The following is a 23,196-nucleotide window of genomic DNA, read 5'->3' as shown; positions in this document are numbered from 1 at the left end:
TGCTGTTTTGATTTATAATTATTATTGCCTAGCCCTCAAACCCCTATGCTATAAATACGGTAACTTATTGGGATCCTCTCATAACACTTGAGGACAAAGCTGGGTATTCAATACATGCCTGAGCGACTCCTATGGAAGAAAGGGGACAAAAGAAGTTATGAGGATCTTACCTTCTCGGTGATTCTGTCTATTTGTTTGTTCTGGGACTCAATCTCGTTGCCCATATCTATGGCCATGGTTTTCAAGTTCCCCAGGATATTGCCCACGTGACACAAATTTTCTTCCATTTCATCTTCTCTGGCATCATTAGTTATCCTATCATACAGACAATTAAATATTACCAAAGGATTTGTGATATGCCCCCCAGAACTGTATGACTGCCAGAACTGGCTTCCTGACAATGAAAAAACCAATTTTTCATTTTCAAAAGGAGCCTAATTGGTTGTATCTTAAATTCTCTTTGACATCAACTATCTTTTCATTATAGAAGAACATTAAGTAGTGTATACTAAGTGAGAGGTCTTTCTGAATATGTACATGAACATTCACATGTAGTGAAAAGCTGATTTCTAACATAGCTACCTTAATGGCATTTAAGAACTCACACAAAGTTATTCTAGCAAAGAAAGGAAATTTAATACCCTGAGTCAAAAGACATGAGGATATATGTAATTGGGGAAAAAATTATTCAAAAAAAAAAAACAGGAAAAGAAGCAGAAGAAATGAGAAAAACTGCTAGGAGGATAGACATACCGTTTAATGTATCCACCACTGGCCCCTCCTGCAGCCGTTTGCTGAGGCTGACCATTTGTCATACGGCCTGGTTGCTTAGAAACCACATTACCAGGTGAACTGTCTCCTCCTTCAGCCCATGTTGCTTTGTAGTCCTTTCGAGACTCGAAATTTGCTGACCTACACAAAAAAAGTGAAGGGACGTCAAGTCAGAGGCAATGAAGTGAAAGACTCCTCATCTTGTTTAGTTTGCCCTATCACTATTGCAGCCAAGTAGAGTAGCGTTAAAATACACTTGCCATTCTATTAAAATGAACATTCCAAGTGTTCAACATTCCACCACAATGTGTAAAATAAACATATCGTTCATAATTCTCATGAGAACTTAGCTCTCCGAGGCTGGGTTAACCTGTGAAGGGCTCACCTCTTAGTTAACTATCCTGGCACGTGCCAGAAGAAGTGAAAACTGCTAAGATTAAGATTATCTAGATCGTCCATAATATGAAACAGGAAGAACACAGGCAAGTTAAAGAAAACACTAACACTCAATTTCATTTTCCTCTCCATCAAACCTTTAGCTGGAACTAATGACAAGTGATATACTGACTGCTTTGTCCTTCATCTCTGCTGAGGTGAAATCTTCAGGAAATATTAAATGAACCCCCAACATGGTCATGAAATCATCTAATATTTCAGTTGGATGAGTAGCCTCAATAAATGGAATAGGTACAAATTGTAGAGATTGCCAAGCAATACCGGATGAGGAAATGGACCCAGACCGCCATTTGAGCTAATGCAGCTTCCTCATTTTATACAGGAGAAATCTAAGGCTCAGAGAGGTTATGACTTGCACAAAGTTTTTGAGATAATCAGCAGCAGAATTTAATGGGTTTGGAACTAGGACTATCAGCTCAATGTTCTTTTTCACTACACCAGGCTTACTTTCATAGATGAGCAGACACAAGTAATGAATGGTGTGAAAAATGTTGGCAAGCCTTAAAGCACGGTATGAATGTTAGTTAATATTATTAATCCCAAATTAGACAATAAGTCAATGAATCATGGAATTGGCTACATTGCTAACGCCAGTTACAAGGGATAAATGACTAAAGTTTTTAGATGTAAGAACTTATTCTTCCTGATCTATTTTTTCCTAATCAATAAATAAATATTTAATAAACAATGACTATATGTATGCCAGAAACTGTGCTAGGTGTTGGTGACACAAAAATAAAACAATTCCTATGCCTGAGGAGTTTACATTCCATCCAATGATCTGAAAGCACAATCTTTTATAAAACCATCTATTTTAGAAGACTGATAGTCTGTCCATCAAAGTACACTTTTATTTTACCTGCACCGGAGAATTATGAGACATGGGGCTTAATATAATGCCAGTGAAGTGATGAAACATAGAGAAAGGACTTCATAATGACTCATAACTAACACTAAAAACTTCCTAATCATTAGACAGTGTGAAGGAAAGGTTGAAGTTTTTATATAGAGCAGAGATTTTTACTCTCTTTTTGTGCCATGGACTCCCTATGACAGTTTAATAAAAGCTACAGAATCCTTCTCAGATTTATGTTTTTAAATGCACAGAATAAAACACATAGGATTACAAAGGAGGCCAATTACACTGAAATAGGTATCAATTTTAAAAAAAAGTTTAGACTCCAGGTTGAGAAATCCTTTATAGGTTGCTTTATAGGTTTCCTAAAGAGTTTTACATGGGTTACCTCACTCAATCTTCCCAACAACCCAGCAAGTCATTGTATACACTGTTAGAGGTTTTGTTTTGTCTAAAGAAGAAATAACAGTTTCTGGAAATAGTCTTGACCTCTTTGGTATATTCCAGATTATTCTCTAATAAGGAAATTTTAAAACATCATAAGCAGAGAAGAGATTAAGACAGCACAGTGTATCTATTACCAAATGCACAACTTGGTGAAATATAATTTTATCTTAAATGTATTATAATATTTATGCCTCAGTACAATATTTTAGAATAGTATGGAAAAAAGTGAATCAAGTATTTTAAAAATATCAAGAATTAAAGCTTTTAGTATATGTCTACACACCAATTTTCTTCAGGAGTCTGACTGAAATAATACATTCTGATCCCCTTAAAACCAAATCTACTGAGTACAGTAATACACCCCTTAAAGAAGATATAGTCCAATGACACTGTCAGAAACTTTATAACAAGAGACATAAATAATATAGTAAGAACAATTATAGTACAAACAATTATTAAAAACCAACATAATTTCAAATGTGCCAGAAAACTTAATATGTATCTGGGCATCTTGAGGTTGAGATTGTGTCAAAGCTGGGGAAGATAAAAGAGGTCACCAATTTCAGGAAAGGAAGTGGAGAAAGACTAGGGGCTAGAAAAGCCTATCAAGATGAGACCTGAATTATACTAGGGTAAGGTCCAGATAAATGATTAAAGGACACAGTTTCCTCTGAACTCCCTGGCACTCCAGCAGCTTCAACCAACTTCTCTTCCAGAGTAAGGAGCCATATATGGGGAAAGAACACATAACTTTCCTTTCAGCCTCAAGTCAATTTACAAGAACTAAATCTGTTTTACCTTCACAAAGTCAAAAGTCAGTCAATCAACACACGTTTACTTACTTAAATGTGTACTGACTGACCTCAGAGCTGGAAGGAACCTTAGAGATTATTTGGTTGAACAATCCCTTCCAAAGTATTTCTAATGTGTGGTAATTCAGCCTATACCAGAGGACTTCCTGTGATTGGAAACTTACTATCTCCGGAAGTAACTCATTCCACTATTAGACAACTGACTGTTAGGAACTTTTCTCCTTATAATGAATCTAAATCTAATTTTCAGTGTCAACTGAGCAGACCTATTATAATTTGCAGGATCCATCTCCACTATTCCTATCTCTTTGAAGAAAGAGTATCATGTCTGTCCTGTCCCTCACTCCCTTATCAAGGACTAAATTTATTCCTTTAACAAGGTAATGTGTGCCCTCAACATGGAAACAAGTGTCTTCCTAACCTTTGGAGTTTCAGTTAAAATGTAATCAGGCAATAAGTATGTCAGGATCATGGCATAATTTCTTGTTCTTATAGATAAAGAGGGAGGAAGAAGTTGCTGAAAGAAGAGTCTAAGGACTTTAAGGGGATCAAAATATGCCATTTCAATCCAGAAAATTGGCACGTAGAAACATACTTCAAGTTTTAGTTCCTGACATTCCTAAAACGATTCACTTTTTTCAAACTACTGTACTTTTTTTAAAGCAGCTTTTATTTTTATTTTCACTATTTATTTTTAGCATTCTTTTCTTGTTAAATTTTGAATTTCATATTCTCTTTCCCTCCCACCATCTCCTCACCCATTGAGAAGGCAATGTATTATACATGTGAAATCATGCAAAACTTATTTCCATACTAGCCTTATTGCAAAAAAAAAAAAAAAGCAAAAAAAATAAAAATGAAAAAACTATACTTCAACATGCACTGAGTTCATCAGTTCATCATCTGAGATAGAGATCTAGCAGTGGTGTTGCTGGGTCAAAGCATATGCACAGTCCTCTGGGTTTAGTTCCAAATTGTTCTCTAGAACGGTCCAGTTCACTATTCTACCAAAGTCTATTAGTGTACCTATTTTCCCTCATCCTCTTCAGTACGTCAGTTCTAATAGATGTCAGGTGACACCTCAAAGTTGTTTTAATTTGTCTTTTTCTAATAAAGTGATTTAAAGCATTTTTTCATAAGACTATAAGTAGCTTTGCTTTCATCTTCTGAAAACTGCCTGTTCATAGCTTGTTGACCATTTACCAATTGGGGAATGGACCTTATTTTTATAAACTTGACTTGATTCTCTATATATTTGAGAAATGTGGCCTTCATCAGAGAAATCTGCTGTAAAAATTCTGATATTACTTCACTGTCTATGGGGTACCTTTTAGCAAAAATTAGTTTTCCTGATTATCTCTTTTAATTAGGTCTATTTTGCTTTTGGTTTTGTCTAAGATCACGATTGCTACCCTTCCCTTTGTTAGTTCAGTTGAAGCATACTAGATTCTGCTCCAGCCCTTTGTCTCTGTCTCAAATGTGTCTGCTGTAAACAAGATATTGTTGGATTCTGGTTTCTAACATATTCTGTCATCTGCTTCCTTTTATGGGCGAGTTCATCCCATTAACATCCACAGTTATGATTACTAACCGTGCATTTCCCTCCATCCCATTTTCTTCTGCTTCCTCTCTTTTTTTACCCAGTCTCCTCTCAAAAGTCTACTTTGCTTCTAACTACTACCTCCCTTAATCCACCCTCCCTTTCATCTCCCTCCCCACCCCCACATTTCTCTTATCCCCTTCCCCTCCTATTTCTCTATTGGTTGGGTAAGACAGATTTCTAGACATAACTGAGTGCATATATATTCTTCCCTCTTTGAACCAATTCCAGTGAGATTGAGCTTTAAGCACTGTCCACCCCACTCCCATTTCCCCTCCACTGTAAAGATTTCTCTTTGCATGAAAATATTCCTCATTCTGCCTTTCCCTTCCTCTTTCTCCCAGTGCATCCCTCTTTTTCACTCCTTCATTTTTTTGGAGATCATTCCAACATAATCAACTCATACTCATGCCCTCTGTCATAAACTCCTTTTAACTGCCCTAACCATGACAAAATTTTTAGGAATTACATGCATCATATTTCCATATCGGAATATAAACAGTTTAACCTTACTGAATCCCTTATGATTTCTCTTTCATATCTTTTTATGACTCTCTTGAGTATCATCTTTGAATATCAAATATTCTACTCTGGTTTTTTTATCAGGAATGCTCCAAGGTCATATTTCTTCAAATATCCATTTTCTCCCCAAAGGATTATATTCAGTTTTGTTAGGTAGGTTATTCTTGGTTGTAATTCTAGCTCCTGTGCCTTCCAGAATATCATATTCCAAGTCCTTCACTCCTTTAATATGGAAGCTGCTAAATCTTGTGTGACCCTGATTGTGACTCTACAATATTTGAATGGTTTTTTTCTGGCTGCTTCTGATATTTTTTCCTTGACCTGGGAGCTCTAGGATTTGGCTATAATATTCCTGACAGCTTTCATTTTAGGATCTCAGGAGATGATCAGTAGATTTTTTCAGTTTCTATATTATCCGCTGGTTCTAAGATATCAGGGAAGTTTTCCTTGATAATTTCTTGACACATGATGTCTATACTCTTATTTTTGATATTGGCTTTCTAGGAGTCCAATAATTCTTCAATTATCTCTCTTCAATCTATTTTTCAGATCAGTTGTTTTTCTGACGAAGATATTTCACATTTTCTTCTATTCTTTTGATTTCATTTTATTGTTTCTTGATGTCTCGTGGAATTGTTGGTTTCTACTTGCTCAATTCTAATTCTTAAGTAATTATTTTCTTCAGTGAGCTTTTTACCTCCATTTCCATTTGACCAATTCTGCTTTTTAAGGAGTTCTTTTCTTCAATTTTTGTGGCTCTTTTGTCACTTGGCCAATTCTGGTTTTTTAGGTAGGATTTTCTTCAGTATTTTTAATGCCTCTTTTACCAAGCTGCTGATTCTCTTCTCATAATGTCTTTGCAAACACTCTCATTTCTTTTCCCAGTTTTTCCTCTACCACTCTTACTTCTTTCCTTAACTCTTCTAGGAATTTTTGTGGGGCTTGTGTCCAAATAGCATTTTTTAAAAAAATGCTTCAATAATCCTCTTTGTCTTTCCTTCTTTCTTGAGGAGAGGGGACAACTATCATTCCCCTTTTTCTCCCCAACAAAAATTATTCTCCATTTCAGGTGAAAAAAAACATTGTTACCAAATATGCATAGTCAAGGAAAACATGTGTCATATCGGACCAATTTAAAAATATCTATCTTCTACACAATTCCAAAGGACTTACAATGAAAACTGCTATCCAACTCCAGAAAAAGAACTGATGGACTCTGAACTTTTTTTAATTACTTTATTTTCCTTGGAGTTTTGGGGGGTTTTTTAGTCTGTGTTTTCTTTCCCAACATGATTAATATGAAAATATGTTTTGCATACCTGGCATGTATAACCTATTCAAACTATTCGCTTTCTTAGGGAGGAGGGAGTAGAGAAAGGGAAGAAGGAAATTTGCAACTCAAAATAAAAAATAAATACAAATGTTAAAAATTGTTTTTGCATGTAATTGGGAAAAATTTTTTTAATTGTGTATCTTATTCTCTACCTTGAGTCGATCAATTCTCTGTGTGGAAGTGGGTAGTAGGCTTTATCACTGGCCCTCCTGGAAGCCTTGTTAGTCGCTGCATTAATCAGAGTTCCTAAGTCTTTCAGAGTTGTTCTTAAAACACTGCTTGATCAATAGTTCTGGTTCTGTTCACTTTAGTCTGCATCAATTCTGACAAGTTTTCCCAGGTTTCTCAACTTTTATGCTACAATAATATTCCATTACCTTCACATATTATATTTTGTTCAAATGTTACCCAACTGATGGGCACCCCTCTTAGTTTCTTTTTTTCAACTAATAAAGCTACTACAAATGTTTTAAAACATATGGATCTTCCAGAGAAAGAACCATGGAAGTGGATCGCTGAGAGAAGCAGACCATTTTCTTTTGTATTATGTTTTGTTTTGTTTTATGGCTTCTCCCATTCATTTTAATTCTTCTATGCAACATGTATTTAATAGGAATGTACCTGTAGAACCTATATAAGATTTTATACCGTCTCAGGGAGGAAGTGGGGAGGGAGGGGAAAAGAATCTAAGATATATGGAAGTGATTGTCAAATACTGAAAACAAATAAAATAATTTAATTAATAAAAAAAAAGACATGGATCTTTTACTTGTTTTTCTTTATCTCCAAAGTTTCAGCAATGGCATTACTGGGTCAAAAGCTATACCCAGTGCCTTCTGAGGCATAATCCTAAACAGAGGTATTTTCTACAACACATCACAACAAAACGCCACTCACAGTATCCATGCACATGCAAATATAGCCAAGTGAAGCATCACCTTTAGACAGCAGGTTAACAGCTCAGACTGCGCCAAAAGACTGCATCCTAAAGTTCACTTTGACCAATTACCGAGCCAGCCTCTGGTGTTAAATCTTCATTTTTAGTAAGCAGATTAGAAAGGAAAAGATTAGGTAAGAATGAGATATATGAAACAGTAAATGACAGCAAAAGAGAAGCTAGTTTTGTTAGAATTTTTAAAACACCATTTAGATTCCTGCCTTGTTTTACAGAAACAACTGACATCGGAGAATCTGAATAAAAAGGAAGGAAAAAAAGAATCATAAAGTACTCAAACTGGAGAATGTTTCACTTTTCAAGACACAAGTCCATCTGACTGATGATAATCTTCTAACTGAAAATTAGCCCCAAAGTTCAATATAGGCACAAAAAAAACACTTTTCAACTCTGAACAGGTCACAGCAAAATCACCAGATTTATTTTGCTTATCATTATGATAATTCAAGTCTTGAAAGTTACACTTCAACTTCACAGTTAATTTGGTTCTCAGAAAATCCAGAATGGTTTTGAAACAGCTATGATGCATACTAACTACTATGCTGCTCACTCAACTATGTATCACATCATTTCTCTGATCCAAACACTTCAATAACTAGTTTCAGTTGTGTCTGATTCTTAGTGATTCCATTCAGGTTTTCTTGGCAAAGATATTGGAGTGGAGTGGCTTGCCATTTCCTTCTCCAGCTCATTTTACTGATGAGAAAAGTGAAGCAAAAAGGGTTAAGTGACTTGCTCAGGGTCACACAGCTAGTGTCTCACACCAGATTTGAACTCAGGTCTTCCTGATGCCAGGCCCAGTGTTCTATCCACTACACCATCTACATATCCCTAACCAACTGATAAAAAGTAAAATACAGGGTATCTCAAAAGTTGTACTGCAATTTTAAGTTTTATAGTTCTGTATAAAGTCTTTTTTAATGATTAACTTTATTTATTTTAAAATTCTGAGTTCCAGATTCCCCCTCAACCACTGAGAAAGCAAACAATATATTAGTTCCTGTATATAAAGCCTTTACTTTACACATTCTCTTACTTACTTTGAAGAGGTAGGGACCTGGGGTTATCCGATGGCCTAACAGCACATAATAGGAGATTGTTTTAATATACTGATCAATTTTGTTCTTTTTTTTCTTCTTCCTCTTTTTCTCTTCTATTTTGTTTTGTTTTAAGAAATTCAGGTAATATAAAAACAAAAGACATTAATAAAAATTTATTTAAAAACAAGATAATAAGCTGTGCTTGGAGAGTGAAATCTCAAAGTTCCGGATCTCAAATACAGATAATTTTGAAGACATCAAGGTATTAGATGTGACCATAACACTGTGTGTTTGAAGTAGAACAGAGAAGGTCACTAGAGTTGAAACATTTAAGAACCGTGAGGCTGTATTATGAGACAGGGTCATCAACATGAGTATTAGCAGAGGAAATCCACACGTATGAGTATATGTCCTATTTGTTTAAAAAGACTACATAGGTAGGTTCCTTATATTTTCTCTATGAAGAATGGCTATTTAATAAATGTTTAAACGAAGTGTATGACAACACACTAGATTCTGAAGCCGGTCTGAAGACTGTAAAATGGAGTTGATAACTACTTAGTTAGATAACTAATATAAGGGAGGACAATTTGAGTGTAATAAATTAGGACATCAGACATTTCATCACCCTGGGACTTTCAATCATAAGTATACTCTATTTCAAATTAATGTTAATTACACAATCCATTTTCCCAATTTGAAGGCAACTGTAATTAAAATATACATCTTAAGTTTACTGCCTTTGAAGAGAAAAGATTCCTATCAAGCAGTGGGACAATTTTTTTTAAAGGTACCACTTCTAGTAATCCTTTAAAAAGAACTTAGTAAAATCAAAATCTCATTTAATGTATGGTTCTAGTTAGTGAAGATATTTCTGTGTTGTAGTACATGGCCCATAGTAAGCCACTGTAACATGGTTTCAACTAATTCAGCTACCAAAAAATTTCCCAGCACACATTCAGATGTCACAGAATCTCAGAGTTGGAAGGGCCCTCTGAAGGACATACGGTAAAGCCTGTACCTAAAACATGAATCCTCCTCTAAAAAACAGCTCAGGATGGACATCTAGTCTTTTCTAAAAGTAAACATAACAAAAATGTTTTCTTGGTTAATTAGCATACTACTGTGAAAATATTTATGCGTACAAAACTTCTCTGGGTACAAAGCTGAAGAGACTAAGAAGATTTTGACAGCCTCTAAAGAACATCAAGAGATGGAGACGGGGACAAGGAACAACCTGGGGCTGGAAGTCTCAAGTGAGTACAAAAGAATCGGTGTACTGGAAGAAAATGCAGTTGGAGGCATGAGCCTGATGAATAGTAAAATAAGATAAGGAAGCTTTTCCTTTGTCAAGGGGGCTCTGTGGTTTGTCTTATATTTCATTAATGTTTTCTTCACTGAGAAGAAAACTAAGGAAGCCTGAGCAAGTACAAAAGAATTTTAATTTCCTCATCCTTTTAACTATCACTAGTCTCAGCCTTTGAACAACTTGGGCCTATTAATTCTGGGGTAAAATTTGCAATCCAAGTAAGAAGAACTTATTTACCTGAAAACCTGACAACACAGAAATGCCTCTTCCACTCTCAACTATTTTTGGTAGCCAAAAAGTCCCAGATTTTAAAAAGCTTTTGACAGAAAAGCTATAAATAACAAACAGAATAGTTGTAACAACTACGTGAAAGTTGTAATATTTGTAAAGCACTTTGGAAAATGAAAACCTTCAGCACTATACATAGTCATTCCACCTTAAGACTGCTTCTTATGACATCAGAATACCAAGATTGCCAGTGTGTTTCTCCTTTTAATTGAAAATGTAATAGATTAAGCCCCTCTACATGAAGGAAAGGATAAAAAGTGATTGCTCAATATTAACTTGTAATTATTCTGAATATTTGCTATTAATAAGATATTGATACTAAATGGGTAAGAAGGAAGTGAATTAATAAGGATTTGGTATCATTTATCATTTTTACAATGCAGTTAATGGATATTTGTCAAATGCTATTCCACTCTAGATGCCACTCTGAGACAGTCTTGAGAGCTCAGCCTTCAAACATTTATCTTATATAGTTTACAGTGACCATCCACTTATGAAAAGAACTCACCCCAAAACTTGGAAGCATCTTGGCCACTCCAACAGTCTAGTCTCCTAATGCAAACCCCTGCCTAGTCTTTCTCCTTCAGCTGCTACCTCAGCTTCAGTCCTAACTCTTTCATGAAGATTCCTTCTATTACTTCTCTTTTTCCTTCATCAAGTCCTGGCAGTCTAGATAAAACACACCACTTAGCATCTGATACGTATTTCCAGTATTGCTTACTATTGATTCTTGTGGGTTGTTCTTGTTTCTCCAACAATATTCTGAGGTCTTTGAAGGCAGGATCATCGAGTTAGAGCTACAAGAAACCTTAGCAGTCTAATTTAGTCCAATTCCTTCATTTTACCTACCAGGAAACTGATGCCCAAGTGACTTGCCTAAGTTCATACATAAAGTAAGTGGCAAGATCAGAATTTTAACTTAAGTCTTCTGAGTAAATCCATTATTGTTTCCAATACATCCTGCTGCCTCTTCATATTTCCTACCTGTACTGTGAAGAATAAATAGTAAGCAGGCAAGTATTCCCTAAAGTATAGCAGTACCCTCTACAGAACCTGTTTTAGCAGTGGTTACTTACTGATTGCTAGTAAAAGAAAATATTAACTCCATTCCACTTTTTGACTGCCAGAGACATATTTTCCACCCACTTCCCTCTAGATTAAAAAAGCCCATTTTAAAATAGGATAGATGAAAATTGTGGTTTTCAGGGAACATGCCAAATTCGATATGAAATGATTATCTTTTTTAGCAGATCAACAATATATGCTTACATAATGTGCAACAAAGTCCTTAATTTTTGTCTTAAAATCATATATGCATTTCATCAGAAAGGAAGGTGGGGAAAGGGGAATCATTTTGAAAAGCTTGTGTAGCAATTTAAAGCAATCACTGCTCCCAAAAACAGACAGAAAAGAAAACAAAACCATCTCTCAGAATATCCTCTAGGCAAATGAACATGAGTTTTCGAGCACTGGCTGAAGAACTCACCTATTCCAAGGGCAAACACAAAGGCCACAACACTTGTTGAGTTCTGTCAGGGTCTTCTCTGCCTCTCTCATGTCTTTGTTTATTTGGTCCATGCCTTCTTCTATGCGGTTCAGTTTTTCTAAGAAGAGTTTTTTGAAAGTTATATTTTGTGGGAAGTTATTAGTTATCACAAATACTCTAGGAAGCTCCCCAACCAGAAAATACTTCTGCATAAAAAAATGTAATAAGACACAGTCCCAAATCTAATAATGCATTGATCCAATCTAATAAATACGTGTAATGCCAGTGAAAGAGTAAACAGTCAGTATGGAATGTCCCAAACTTTGGCGCACCCAGCCCCCAAACAGAATTATAACTTCTGACCCCAGGAAGAGCTTAGGGATATGGTTCTGTTTTGGAATCATATGGGCTGAGATCTGCTTTGGAACCAGATACCCAACATTATCCCTGGCTCAGTAGATTCAAATCCCAGAATAAACAAGGGCCCTTGAGAACCAGGACCATCTGACACTGACCTCCAAGGCATATTCCAATTTGGATACCTCCCAAACTTCTTCATTTGTCACTAATCAGATTTAAGCCCAATAGCCTGATTTCCTGGGCATACAGTAATTCCTTAATACCTTCAATGGAAAAAGTCAAACCCTGTATGATCCAAGATGTGAAAGGGATTTGAGATGGAAGAAATGCACCATCCACATGGGGAAAGGCACTCTTAAAGGACACATTCTGGAAACATCCATGAATGCAGCAAATGTGCAAAGTGAAATTCAAAACTTCTTCCAGTGAATCCAAACTTACCCCCTTGTTCATCCAGCATAGTGACGGTTTTGATTCCTGCATCCTGAGCCTGAAAGAAGTAAAACAAAGAGTCTCTATATAACTAAAACAAAAGGACTAATATTCACAAATATAAAACAAGAAGTCCCTAGGAAATACAGAGAAAACATCAAGAGCTGAGAAAGTAAGGTTGTAGGCAGAGTTAACCCAGGATTCTACATGTGTATTTTACAATAGTACCTATTTGAAGTGAAAAGTAAGTCACAGACTTTTATTAAATTAATTGTCCCTGCCATGCTATACTAATGGAAGAGGAAAAATCAAGTGCTGACGTTACATCATCTTGATGACATCAATACCTTGTTTTCAAACAAAAAAGGTTTTGTCTTTCTGTCCCTAAACTCTTTCAGAATACCAATTTAAGACAATCCCTCCTAATTTAAGACAATTCCCGTACTTGACTAGATAGAATTGACTTCATATCAAACATAACATTAAATGAGCAATAAATGTTACTGGGCATTACTGATCCAAATGCCAAACAGGTCACAAGGTTTGTAACACAGAGCTCTGCAGGGACAACAGTAGCATCATGTTGTGCCCTCCAAGATACCCAAGAGTAGGACACTTCTAGTAATATTCTCTTACCTCAGTGGCTAAAACCAGGATTCTCCTTGTGCTTTCCAGGGACTAGGGAAAAAAAAAACACCCAAAAACAAAGTTTTACTATTTTAATATGCAACAGAAAAATAAGCAGAATTTTAAAATAAAAATCTATGTTTACCATGTTCGGGACGTTATTTTCTACTATAAGTAAAATCACTGCCAACTAACGCTTAAACAACCTAAAACTAATCAAACTGGTCATTAAAACTGCAAGCTTATTTTTCACCAGGTATTCCAAGAAATACTGTGAGGGTGAGGGGGTGTCTGTCACTGAATGACAGAATTTGAGAATCAAAAGGAACCTCTATAGACATCTAATTCAACTCATACTACATAGAATTACCACTAGAACATATCCCACAAGTGGTCATCCAGCCTCTGGGTGAAGACCTCACTGCCTCTCAAAGCAATCCAGTCCATTTCCAGACAGTACTAATTATTGGAAAATTTTTCCCGACATCAAGGCTAATTGGCTTCTTTGCAAGTTTCCCCCACTGCTCTTGATTCTGCCCTCTGGAACCAAAAAGAACAAAACTTATCCCTTTGCCACATGACAGTCTTTCAAATACTTGAAAATAGCTATCATGTCCCAGAGTCTTCTTTTCTCCATGCTTAAGACCTTCCTATTTCCTTCAACTAATCCTCAGGTATCACAAACTCAAGGTCTTTCATCATTCTAGTGGCCCTCTTCTGCTTGGTGCCCAAAGTGACCGCCATACTCCAGATGAGGTTAGACAAAAGGACTATCACCTTCTCCTTTCCTGAGGTTATGCCCCTGTTATAGCAGCCCAAGACCAAATTAGCTTTTTAGTTCTCACACCACCCTGCTGATCTTGCAGCCCACTAAAGCCCCAACATCTTTTTCAGAACTGCTATCTCTACCTCCACCATCTACTACTTCTGAAATTGAATTTTTGACTGAAATTTTACATTTATCCCTACTAGATTCAATCCAATGTACTATACTGTCACAAAATTTTTGGATTCTGTCATGAGGCATATTAACTATATTTCCCAGCTCTGTGTCATTTACAATTTTGATGAGCATACCATCTCTGTCTTTATAAGGCCAACCACAGAGCTGTAGGGTACTCCATCATCAATGTATTTTCAAAATCCTCAAACAATAAATCAACAAGAATTTATTAAGCACCTACTATGTACTAGGCACCACACCAGGTACTAGGAATGTAAAGATTAAAAAGGAACAGTCCTCATCCCTTCATATAGAGAATCATCAATCTATTTCAGATCCTTATTACACCTCTCAACTGAACTATTACAGTGGCCTAATTGGACTTCCTGCCTCAATTATCTCCAATCCATCCATGTAGATGCCAAAGTGATCTTCTTAAAGCACAGGTCTGTCCATAGTCAGTTCCCTACTCAAATTTTAGGTGATTATTATCTTTAGTACCTGTGTTTACTCTAGAATTTACTTTTAACTTTTCTATTGTTGTTTTTGGTTTTTGAGGGAACAAGACAAGACAATAATAACAAATCATTAGTCAATACCAAACACATTCATTGGTCTAATCAATCAACAAACATTTATTAACTGACCAAGCTGGCCAAAATAGCAAAGTTGATCCTTCCTTACCTCAGATCCGAGTAAGGGAATACATCGTACAGATATAAGAGGGGTGAAATGAATTAAGACTTTCAACAAAATGTTTTACCTCATCAGTCACTTGGTGAGCCCTTAGCTGAATTTCTTCTGCTGACAGATCATCCATGATGGATCACAATTCTTGCTAAGCAAAGCAACAGGAACCGTGATATTCTGTTTAAAAAAACAAAAAGTAGGTTTCAGGGGTGAAAGTGTATTACTCTCACCTTGGAAGATCACTAAGATTTTATAAGAACTGATACAAATTGAAGTGAGCAGAACCAGGAGAACACTGCACACAGTATAACAACAATACTGTATGATGAGTGGAGCCAAGATGGCGGAGTAGAAGAATGACCTGTAGGAGCTCTCCTGCCACAGTCCATAAAATACCTTTATAAAATGACTCTAAACAAATTCCAGTGCAGCAGCAGCCACAAAATGACAGAGTGAAAGAGATTTCCAGTCCAAGGCAGCCTGGAAGGTCAACAGGAAAAGTCTATCACAAGTGGAGTGCAGTCCAGCCTTGGCCACGCAGTGCCGCAGGGGAGCAGGCTCTGGCATGGGATCCCGGGTAGCAGCTGTGGTTCCCAGATCCCTCAAGCCACAAAGGCCAAAGACAGCCTTAAAAGTCAGTGAAAAAGCTCTTTCACCTGGGTGAGAGGGAAGCAGGGTGCTCCCCAAGCCCCAGGCCCAGGTGGTCCCAGGTGGCAGCAGTGTCCATTTTTGGAGTCCTCAGCCTGGAGCTCCTAGGGGAATTGAGCAGCTGGTCTTGATCTCAGCCCTGAGTGGCGGTCCTGGTGTGAGGAGGAGCACTGGTGTGGTGGAGTTGGTGGAGGCTTTGGAGAAGATCCTGGGCAGAAAACCATGCTGTAGCTCCCAGACCAGAGCACAGCCCAGGAGAGGAGGAAACTCCTCTCCCTTGATTGTGCCACCTTGGAAGAGCTGAGAACTTACTGGTCCCCAAAGTATACCTTTCTCTTGACAAAGGATTCAAAAGTCAAGTAACTGGCTGGGAAAATGCCCAAAAAAAGGGGGAAATAATAAGACTACAGAAGGTTACATTCTTGGTGAACAGATACTTTCTTCCATCCTTTCAGATGAGGAAGAACAATGTATACCATCAGAGGAAGACATAAAAGTCAAGGCTTCTGCATCAAAAACCTTCAAAATAAATACGCAATGGCCTCAGGCCTGGAAGAGTTCAAAAAGGAGTTTGAAAATCAAGTAAGAGAGGTGGAGGAAAAACTGGGAAGAGAAATGAGAGTGATGCAAGAAAATCATGAAAAGTGAGTCAACAGCTTACTAAAGGAGACCCAAAAAAATGCTGAAGAAAATAACACCTTTAAAAATAGGCTAACTCAAATGGCAAAAGTGGCCCAAAAACCCAATGTGGAAGAATACTTTAAAAAGCAGAATTAGCCAAATGGAAAAGGAGGTTCAAAAGTCCACTGAAGAAAATACTTCTTTAAAAATTAGAACAGAGCAGATAGAAGCTAATGACTTTATGAGAAACCAAGATATTACAAAACAAAACCAAAAAAAATGAAAAAAATAGAAGACAATGTGAAATATGTCATTGGAAAAACAACTAACCTGGAAAATAGATCCAGGAGGGACAATTTTAAAAATTATGGGACTACCTGAAAGACATGATCAAAAAAAGAGCCTAGACATCATCTTTCATGAAATTATCAAGGAAAACTGCCCTGATATTCTAGAACCAGAGGGTAAAATGAATATTGAAAGAGTCCACCAATCACCTCCTGAAAGAGATCTGAATAGAAAAATTCCTAGGAATATTGTAGCCAAACTTCAGAGTTCCTAGGTCAAGGAGAAAATATTGTAAGCAGCCAGAAAGAGTATTATGGAAATACAATCAGGATAACACAAGATCTAGCAGCTTCAACATTAAGGGATCGAAGGGCTTGGAATATGATATTCCAGAAGTCAAAGGAACTAGGACTAAAACCAAGAATCACCTACCCAGCAAAACTGAGTACAATACTTCAGGGGGAAAATGGTCTTTCAATGAAATAGAGAACTTTCAAGCATTCCTGATGAAAAGACAGAGGTGAACAGAAAATCTGATTTTCAAACACAAGAATCATGAGAAGCATGAAAAGGTGAACAGGAAGGAGAAATCATAAGGGACTTACTAAAGTTGAACTGTTTACATTCCTACATGGAAAGATAGTATTTGTAACTCTTGAAACTTTTCTCTGTATTTGGGTAGCTGGAGGGATTATACATACATACATACATACATACATACACACACACACACACACACACACACACACACACACATACATCTCATGGGTCCAATTCTTAGAGGATGTCTGGGAGGGGGGAATCTACTAAGGGGGGTTACATAATAGGCATGTAGAGAAAAGGGTGACCTAATTAAGGATGGACCAATCCATCTCCTGGGGGGAGAATCTCTCTTGAACTAATGGTATACAGCCCATCTTTCTTCTGTACTCAGTACTCCCTCCTCCTAAAAAGACCATGGGGGTCTACTTTGGCCAAACTACTCAATTCCTCTGAACTCTGCTGCAATAAATTTTCCTTGATAACTTATTAGTGTCAAGTGTGTCTCTAACATCAGCAATACAATGATCTAAGATAATTCTGAAGGACTCATGAAGAACTCCACCTCTGAAGAAAGAACTGATGTTGATTGAATGCAGACTGAATCATGCTTTTTTAAAACTTTATTTTTCTTCGAATTTTTTTCTGTGTTTTCTTTCACAACATGACTAATATGGAAATATGTTTTGCATAACTGCACATGTATAACCTATATCAAACTGCTTGCCTTCTCAGGAAGGGGAGAGTGAGGTAAAAATGAATGTTAAAAAAAATTTTTATATGTAATTAGAAAAAAAAGATCTGTCCATTAACTTGATTTTTTAAAATACATCGTTATATCTGTAATGAAGTCTTTACGTGAAAAAAGGCCCAAAGACAACTTTACAAATTGAGGAGCAAGGTAAGAAAGGATTCACATTTCAAATTCAAACACTATTGTGCTAAATCTGCAACCTGATGTAAGGCACTAACCTCAAAGAAAGGAAGGTCTGTTTAAGTCCTATCTCTGTTACATACTAATTACTCTGCCCTGGCCAAATCACTTAGAAAACTGCACAGCTGTTTCACATGACTGCAGGTATAATCTATATCAAATTGCTTGCATTCTCAAGGAGGAAGGAGGGAGGAAATTATAGGGAACTCAAAAGTTGTTTTTTTTTTTTTAATGTTAAAACTCAGGGACTATATGAACACAATTACAAAACACTTTGCACAAATAAAGTCAGATCTAAGTAAGTGGGAAAAACATCAGTTACTCACCATGGGTAGGCTGAGCTAATATAATAAAAATAACAATTTTACCTAATATAATTTACTTATTCAGTGCCATACCAATCAAACTACCAGATAATTATTTTCCAGAGCTAGAAAAACTAATATCAAAATTCATCTGGAAGAACAAAAGGTCCAGAATATCAAGAGAACTAATGAAAAAAAATGCTAAGGAAAGTGGCCTAGCCCTACCAGATCTGAAATTGTATTATAAAGCAGCAATCATCAAAACCACTTGGTACTGGCTTAGAAACACAGGGGTAGACCAGTGGAATAGGTTAGGTACACAAGATATAGTAGTCAATGACTATATCGGTCTGCTGTTTGATAAATCCAAGGACCCCAGCTTCTGGGACAAAAAGTCACTGTATTTGCTGGGAAAACTGGACCACAGTGTGGTGGAAACTGGGCATAGAGCAATGGCTGACAACATACACAAGAATAAAGTCCAAATGGATATATGCTCTAGGCATAAAGACTGATACTATAAACAAATTAGGGGAGCAAGGAATAGTGTATTTGTCAGATTATGGAGAATGGAGAAATTTTTAATCAAACAAGAGATACAGGACACCATGAAGTGCAAAATGGACCATTTTGATTACATTAAACTGAAAAGTTTTGTACAAACAAACCCAATGCAACCAAGATTAGACAGGAAACAGAAAGCTGGGAAAGCATTTTTGTAACTAGTGCCTGTGATAAAGGCCTCATTTCTAAAATATAGAGAGAACTGAGTCAAATTTACAAGAATACAAGTCATTCCCCAATTGATAAATGGTCAAAGTATATGAATAGGCAGTTTTCATTAGAAGAAATTAAAGCTATCTCTAATCATATGAAAAAATGCCCTAAATCCCTATTGATTAGAGAGACGCAAATCAAAACAACTCTGAGGTACCACATCATACCCATCAGATTGGCTAACATGACAAAACAGGAAGATGATAAATGTTGGAGAAGATGTGGGAGAGTTGGAACACTAATTCATTGTTGGTGGAGCTATGAGCTGATCCAACGATTCTGCAGAGCAATTTGGAACTGTGCCCAAAGGGATACAAAAATGTGCATATCCCTTGACCCAGCACTATCACTTCCAAGACTGCATCCCAAAGAGATCATAAAAATGGGAAAGGGTCCCACATGTACAAAAATATTTGTAGCAGCTCTTTTTGTGGTGGCCAAAAACTGGAAATCAAGGGGATGCCCATCAACTGGGGAACGGTTGAACAAGTTGTGGTATATGAATGTAATGGAATACTATTATGCTATAAGAAATGATGAACAGGAAGACTTCAGAAAGGCCTAGAAGGACTTAGATGAACTGATGCTGAGTGAAAGGAGTAGAACCAGGAGAACTCTGCACACAGCAACAACCACAGCATGCGAGGAATTTTTTTGGTAGACTTAGCCCTTCACAGCAATGGAAGCACCTAAAAAATTCCCAATGGTCTCTTGAGGCAAAATGCCTTCCATATCCAGAGAAAGAACTATGGAATTAGATCGCAGAATGAAGCACACCATTTTCTCTTGTGTTATGTTTTGTTTTATGGTTTCTCCCATTCATTTTAATTCTTCTATGCAACATGACTAAGGTGAAAATGTATTTAATAAGAATGTATGTGTAGAAACCTTATAAGACTGTACACCATCTCGGGGAGAAAGTAGAGAGGGAGGGGCTGAGGAGGGAGGGGGAAGAAAACCTAAGATATATGGAAGTGATTGTAGAAAACTGAAAACAAACAAAAAAATTTTTAAAAAAGAATGTTAAAAATTTTGATTTACATGTACTTGAGAAAAAATGAAAATTTAATGAGGAGAAAATTGCACAGAGAGGTTAATACTATAAATTATAAATCACAGAGTCATAAATTTGGATGGGAAGTGGTTTTCAATACTGATAAGCTATTACAAGACAAGTTTAAACATCTACAAACAATTTTTTTTTTTAAAGTGCAAAACATAGTATTTAGTGCAAGGGAGACATAAAGTGATGGTAAAAAATGCCCCCTACCCTCGTGGAACTGACAGTCTAGTTGAGGGATAAGGCACAAACAAGTGCCAGCCAAAGGACCAAAGGAGTTGGACCCAATGATCTCCAGTTTCCCTTCCCGCTCTAAAGCTATGATTATATAGTCTGATGAACACTGCATATTACAGCCAAGTGCATTGGAATGCAGCCACAGACATATAAATGTAAATCCTGGGGAAAGGATCAGGGAAGACTTCATGGAAGAGGAGGTGACACATGAGTAGGGTTTCAAAGGATAAGGTCAGAATTCTACCTAAATTAATATACTTATTTAGTGCCATACCAATTAAACTATCAGACAATTACTTTCTAGAGCTGGATAAAATAATATCAAAATTCGTTTGGAAAAACAAAAGGTCCAGAATATCAAAGGGACTAATGAAAAGAAATGCTTGGGAAGGAGGCCTAGCGCTACCAGACCTCAAACTCTACTATAAAGCAGCAATTATCAAAACCACTTGGTATTGGCTAAGAAACAGAGAGGTAGACAAGTGGAATAGACTTGGCACTCAAGATGCAGTAGGCAAGGAATATAGCAACCTCCTGTTTGATAAACCCAAGGACCCCAGCTTCTGGGATAAGAACTCATTGTTTGACAAAAATTGCTGGGAAAACTGGATAACAGTGTGGCGGAAATTAGGCATAGACCCATACCTGACACCGTACACAAGATTAAAGTCCAAATGGGTACATGATTTAGGTATAAAGATTGATACCATGAATAAACTGGAGAAGCAAGGAATAGTGTATTTATCAGATCTATGGAGAAGGGAAGAATTCTTTACTAAAGGAGAGATAGAAAGCATTATGAAATGCAAAATGGATAACTTTGATTACATTAAACTGAGAAGTTTTTGCACAACCAAACCCAATGCAACCAAAATCCGGAGGGATGCAGTAAATTGGGAAAGAATTTTTACAGCTAAGCTCGGGGATAAAGGCCTCATTTCTAGAATATATAGAGAACTGACCCAAATGTATAATCATACAAGTCATTCCCCAATTGATAAATGGTCAAAGGATATGAACAGGGAATTTTCAGAGGAAGAAATTAAAGCTATCTATAATCATATGAAAAAATGCTCTAAATCACTATTGATTAGAGAGATGCAAATCAAAACAACTCTGAGGTACCACATCACACCTATAAGATTGGCAAACATGACAGAACAAGAAAATGATAAATGCTGGAGAGGATGTGGGAGAGTTGGAACACTAATTCATTGTTGGTGGAGCTGCGAGCGCATCCAACCATTCTGCAGAGCAATTTGGAACTATGCCCAAAGGGCTACAAAAATGTGCATACCCTTTGACCCAGCAATATCGCTACTAGGACTATATCCCCAAGAGATCATAAAAATGGGAAAGGGTCCCACATGTACAAAAATATTTATAGCAGCACTCTATGTAGTTGCCAAAAACTGGAAGTCAAGGGGATGTCCATCAATTGGGGAATGGCTGAATAAATTATGGTATATGAATGTAATGGAGTACTATTGTGCCATAAGAAATGATGAACAAGAAGACTTCAGAGAGGCCTGGAAGGACTTATATGACCTGATGCTGAGTGAAAGGAGCAGAACCAGGAGAACTTTGTGCACAGCAACGACCACAGTGTGTGAGAGTCTTTTCTGGTAGACTTGGATTTTTGTAATAACGCAAAAACTTCTTATAAAAAAAAAAAATCCCAAAGGTGGTTCTCAAGGCAAAATGCCTTCCACACTCAGAGAAAGAAATATGGAAGTCATTCGCAAAATGTAGCAGATCATGTTTGTGTATGTGTATGTGTTTGTGTATCATGTTCTGATTTGTTATATGATTTCTTTCATTTATTTTAGTCTGACTACATAGCATGACCATAATGAAAATATACTCAATAGGAAAGTATACGTAGAATCTATACAGAATTGTATGCAGTCGTGGGGAGGGAGGGGGGTAGTGGGGGGTAGGTGGGGGGGGATAAAATCTCAATTGTATGGCAGTGATTGTTAAACATTAAAAAATAAAAAAAATTTAAAAAAAAAAGGATAAGGTCAGGCATTAGATAAAGAAAAGAATGAGAGCAAAAGGAGACTGGAGGGTACATACGGAGGAAAAGGAATAGTTCATTTTGACTGGAGCACACAGTATGCAGAAGACAGTAATGTGACAGGAGGCTAGAAGTGCTAAAGGTGGTGCTGGATTCTATGGGCCTGTTAATGTGGGGAAAGGAGCTAATCTGTTCAAGATAATACCTAGACTCTGGCACCTTTAAACACAAAGAACAACAAATAACAACCAAGGATATTTTTCATATGTCAACTGTCAAGGCTAATCACTTAAAAAAGGGAAATCCACCACACCATAGCCAATATTCTGGTCACTAGCTTCTATGAATTCAGGTAGACTGGTAGTCAGACTAGGGGTGGGGAACCTGCAGCCTCAAGGCCACATGTGGCCTTCTAGGTTTTGGGGCGTGGCCTCTTGACTGAGTCCAAGTTTTACAGAACAAATCCTTTTATGAAGGGGATTTGTTCTCTGAAGTTTTAATTCAGTCAAAGGGCCACACTTGAGGATTTGGGGGGGAGTCACGTGGCCTTGAGGCCCCTGGTTCCCCACCTCTGTACCAGACCATACTTAAAGGCTTTTGTGGAAAAAAGCTTTTTGAGACTTGCCACAAGCGGCAATCCACACTGGCATAGGTTTTCCCCCCATTCTACAAATGTTTGTTAAATTTTTTTCTAAGAGCAAATAAAGCACATTTTCATTAGTCCCAGATAAGATGCATTTTAGTTGAAGGGCTGAGGAGAGCGAGCACTCCATTCCTCTGCAAGAACAGTAATTGAATGCCAGAGTTTCTCACTAGTCCAGGTGCAATGCTTCCTTCCA

The 23,196-nt window shown here is 37.0% G+C and overlaps 1 protein-coding gene across 2 annotated transcripts in view; it reads right to left on the bottom strand.

Annotated features, from left to right (window-relative positions):
- The window catches only part of SNAP23 (synaptosome associated protein 23), a 62,019-nt gene that overhangs the window by 5,812 nt on the left and 33,011 nt on the right, over positions 1–23,196 (bottom strand). For both annotated transcript variants that reach the window (XM_072623572.1, XM_072623571.1), the window contains exons 2-7: positions 15,001–15,104; positions 13,304–13,345; positions 12,677–12,725; positions 11,876–11,993; positions 754–912; positions 171–315 (exon numbers count right to left, since the gene is read on the bottom strand). In XM_072623572.1, the coding sequence (XP_072479673.1) occupies positions 171–315; positions 754–912; positions 11,876–11,993; positions 12,677–12,725; positions 13,304–13,345; positions 15,001–15,057 (570 nt within the window). In that variant the 5' untranslated portion in view covers positions 15,058–15,104. The remainder of the gene's footprint in view (positions 1–170; positions 316–753; positions 913–11,875; positions 11,994–12,676; positions 12,726–13,303; positions 13,346–15,000; positions 15,105–23,196) is intronic.

The sequence above is a fragment of the Notamacropus eugenii genome, chromosome 7 (assembly GCF_028372415.1).
Source record: "Notamacropus eugenii isolate mMacEug1 chromosome 7, mMacEug1.pri_v2, whole genome shotgun sequence".
Classification (NCBI taxonomy): domain Eukaryota; kingdom Metazoa; phylum Chordata; class Mammalia; order Diprotodontia; family Macropodidae; genus Notamacropus; species Notamacropus eugenii.
Note: the sequence above shows the minus strand (reverse complement) of the source record. Positions and strands in the feature narration are given on the sequence as shown.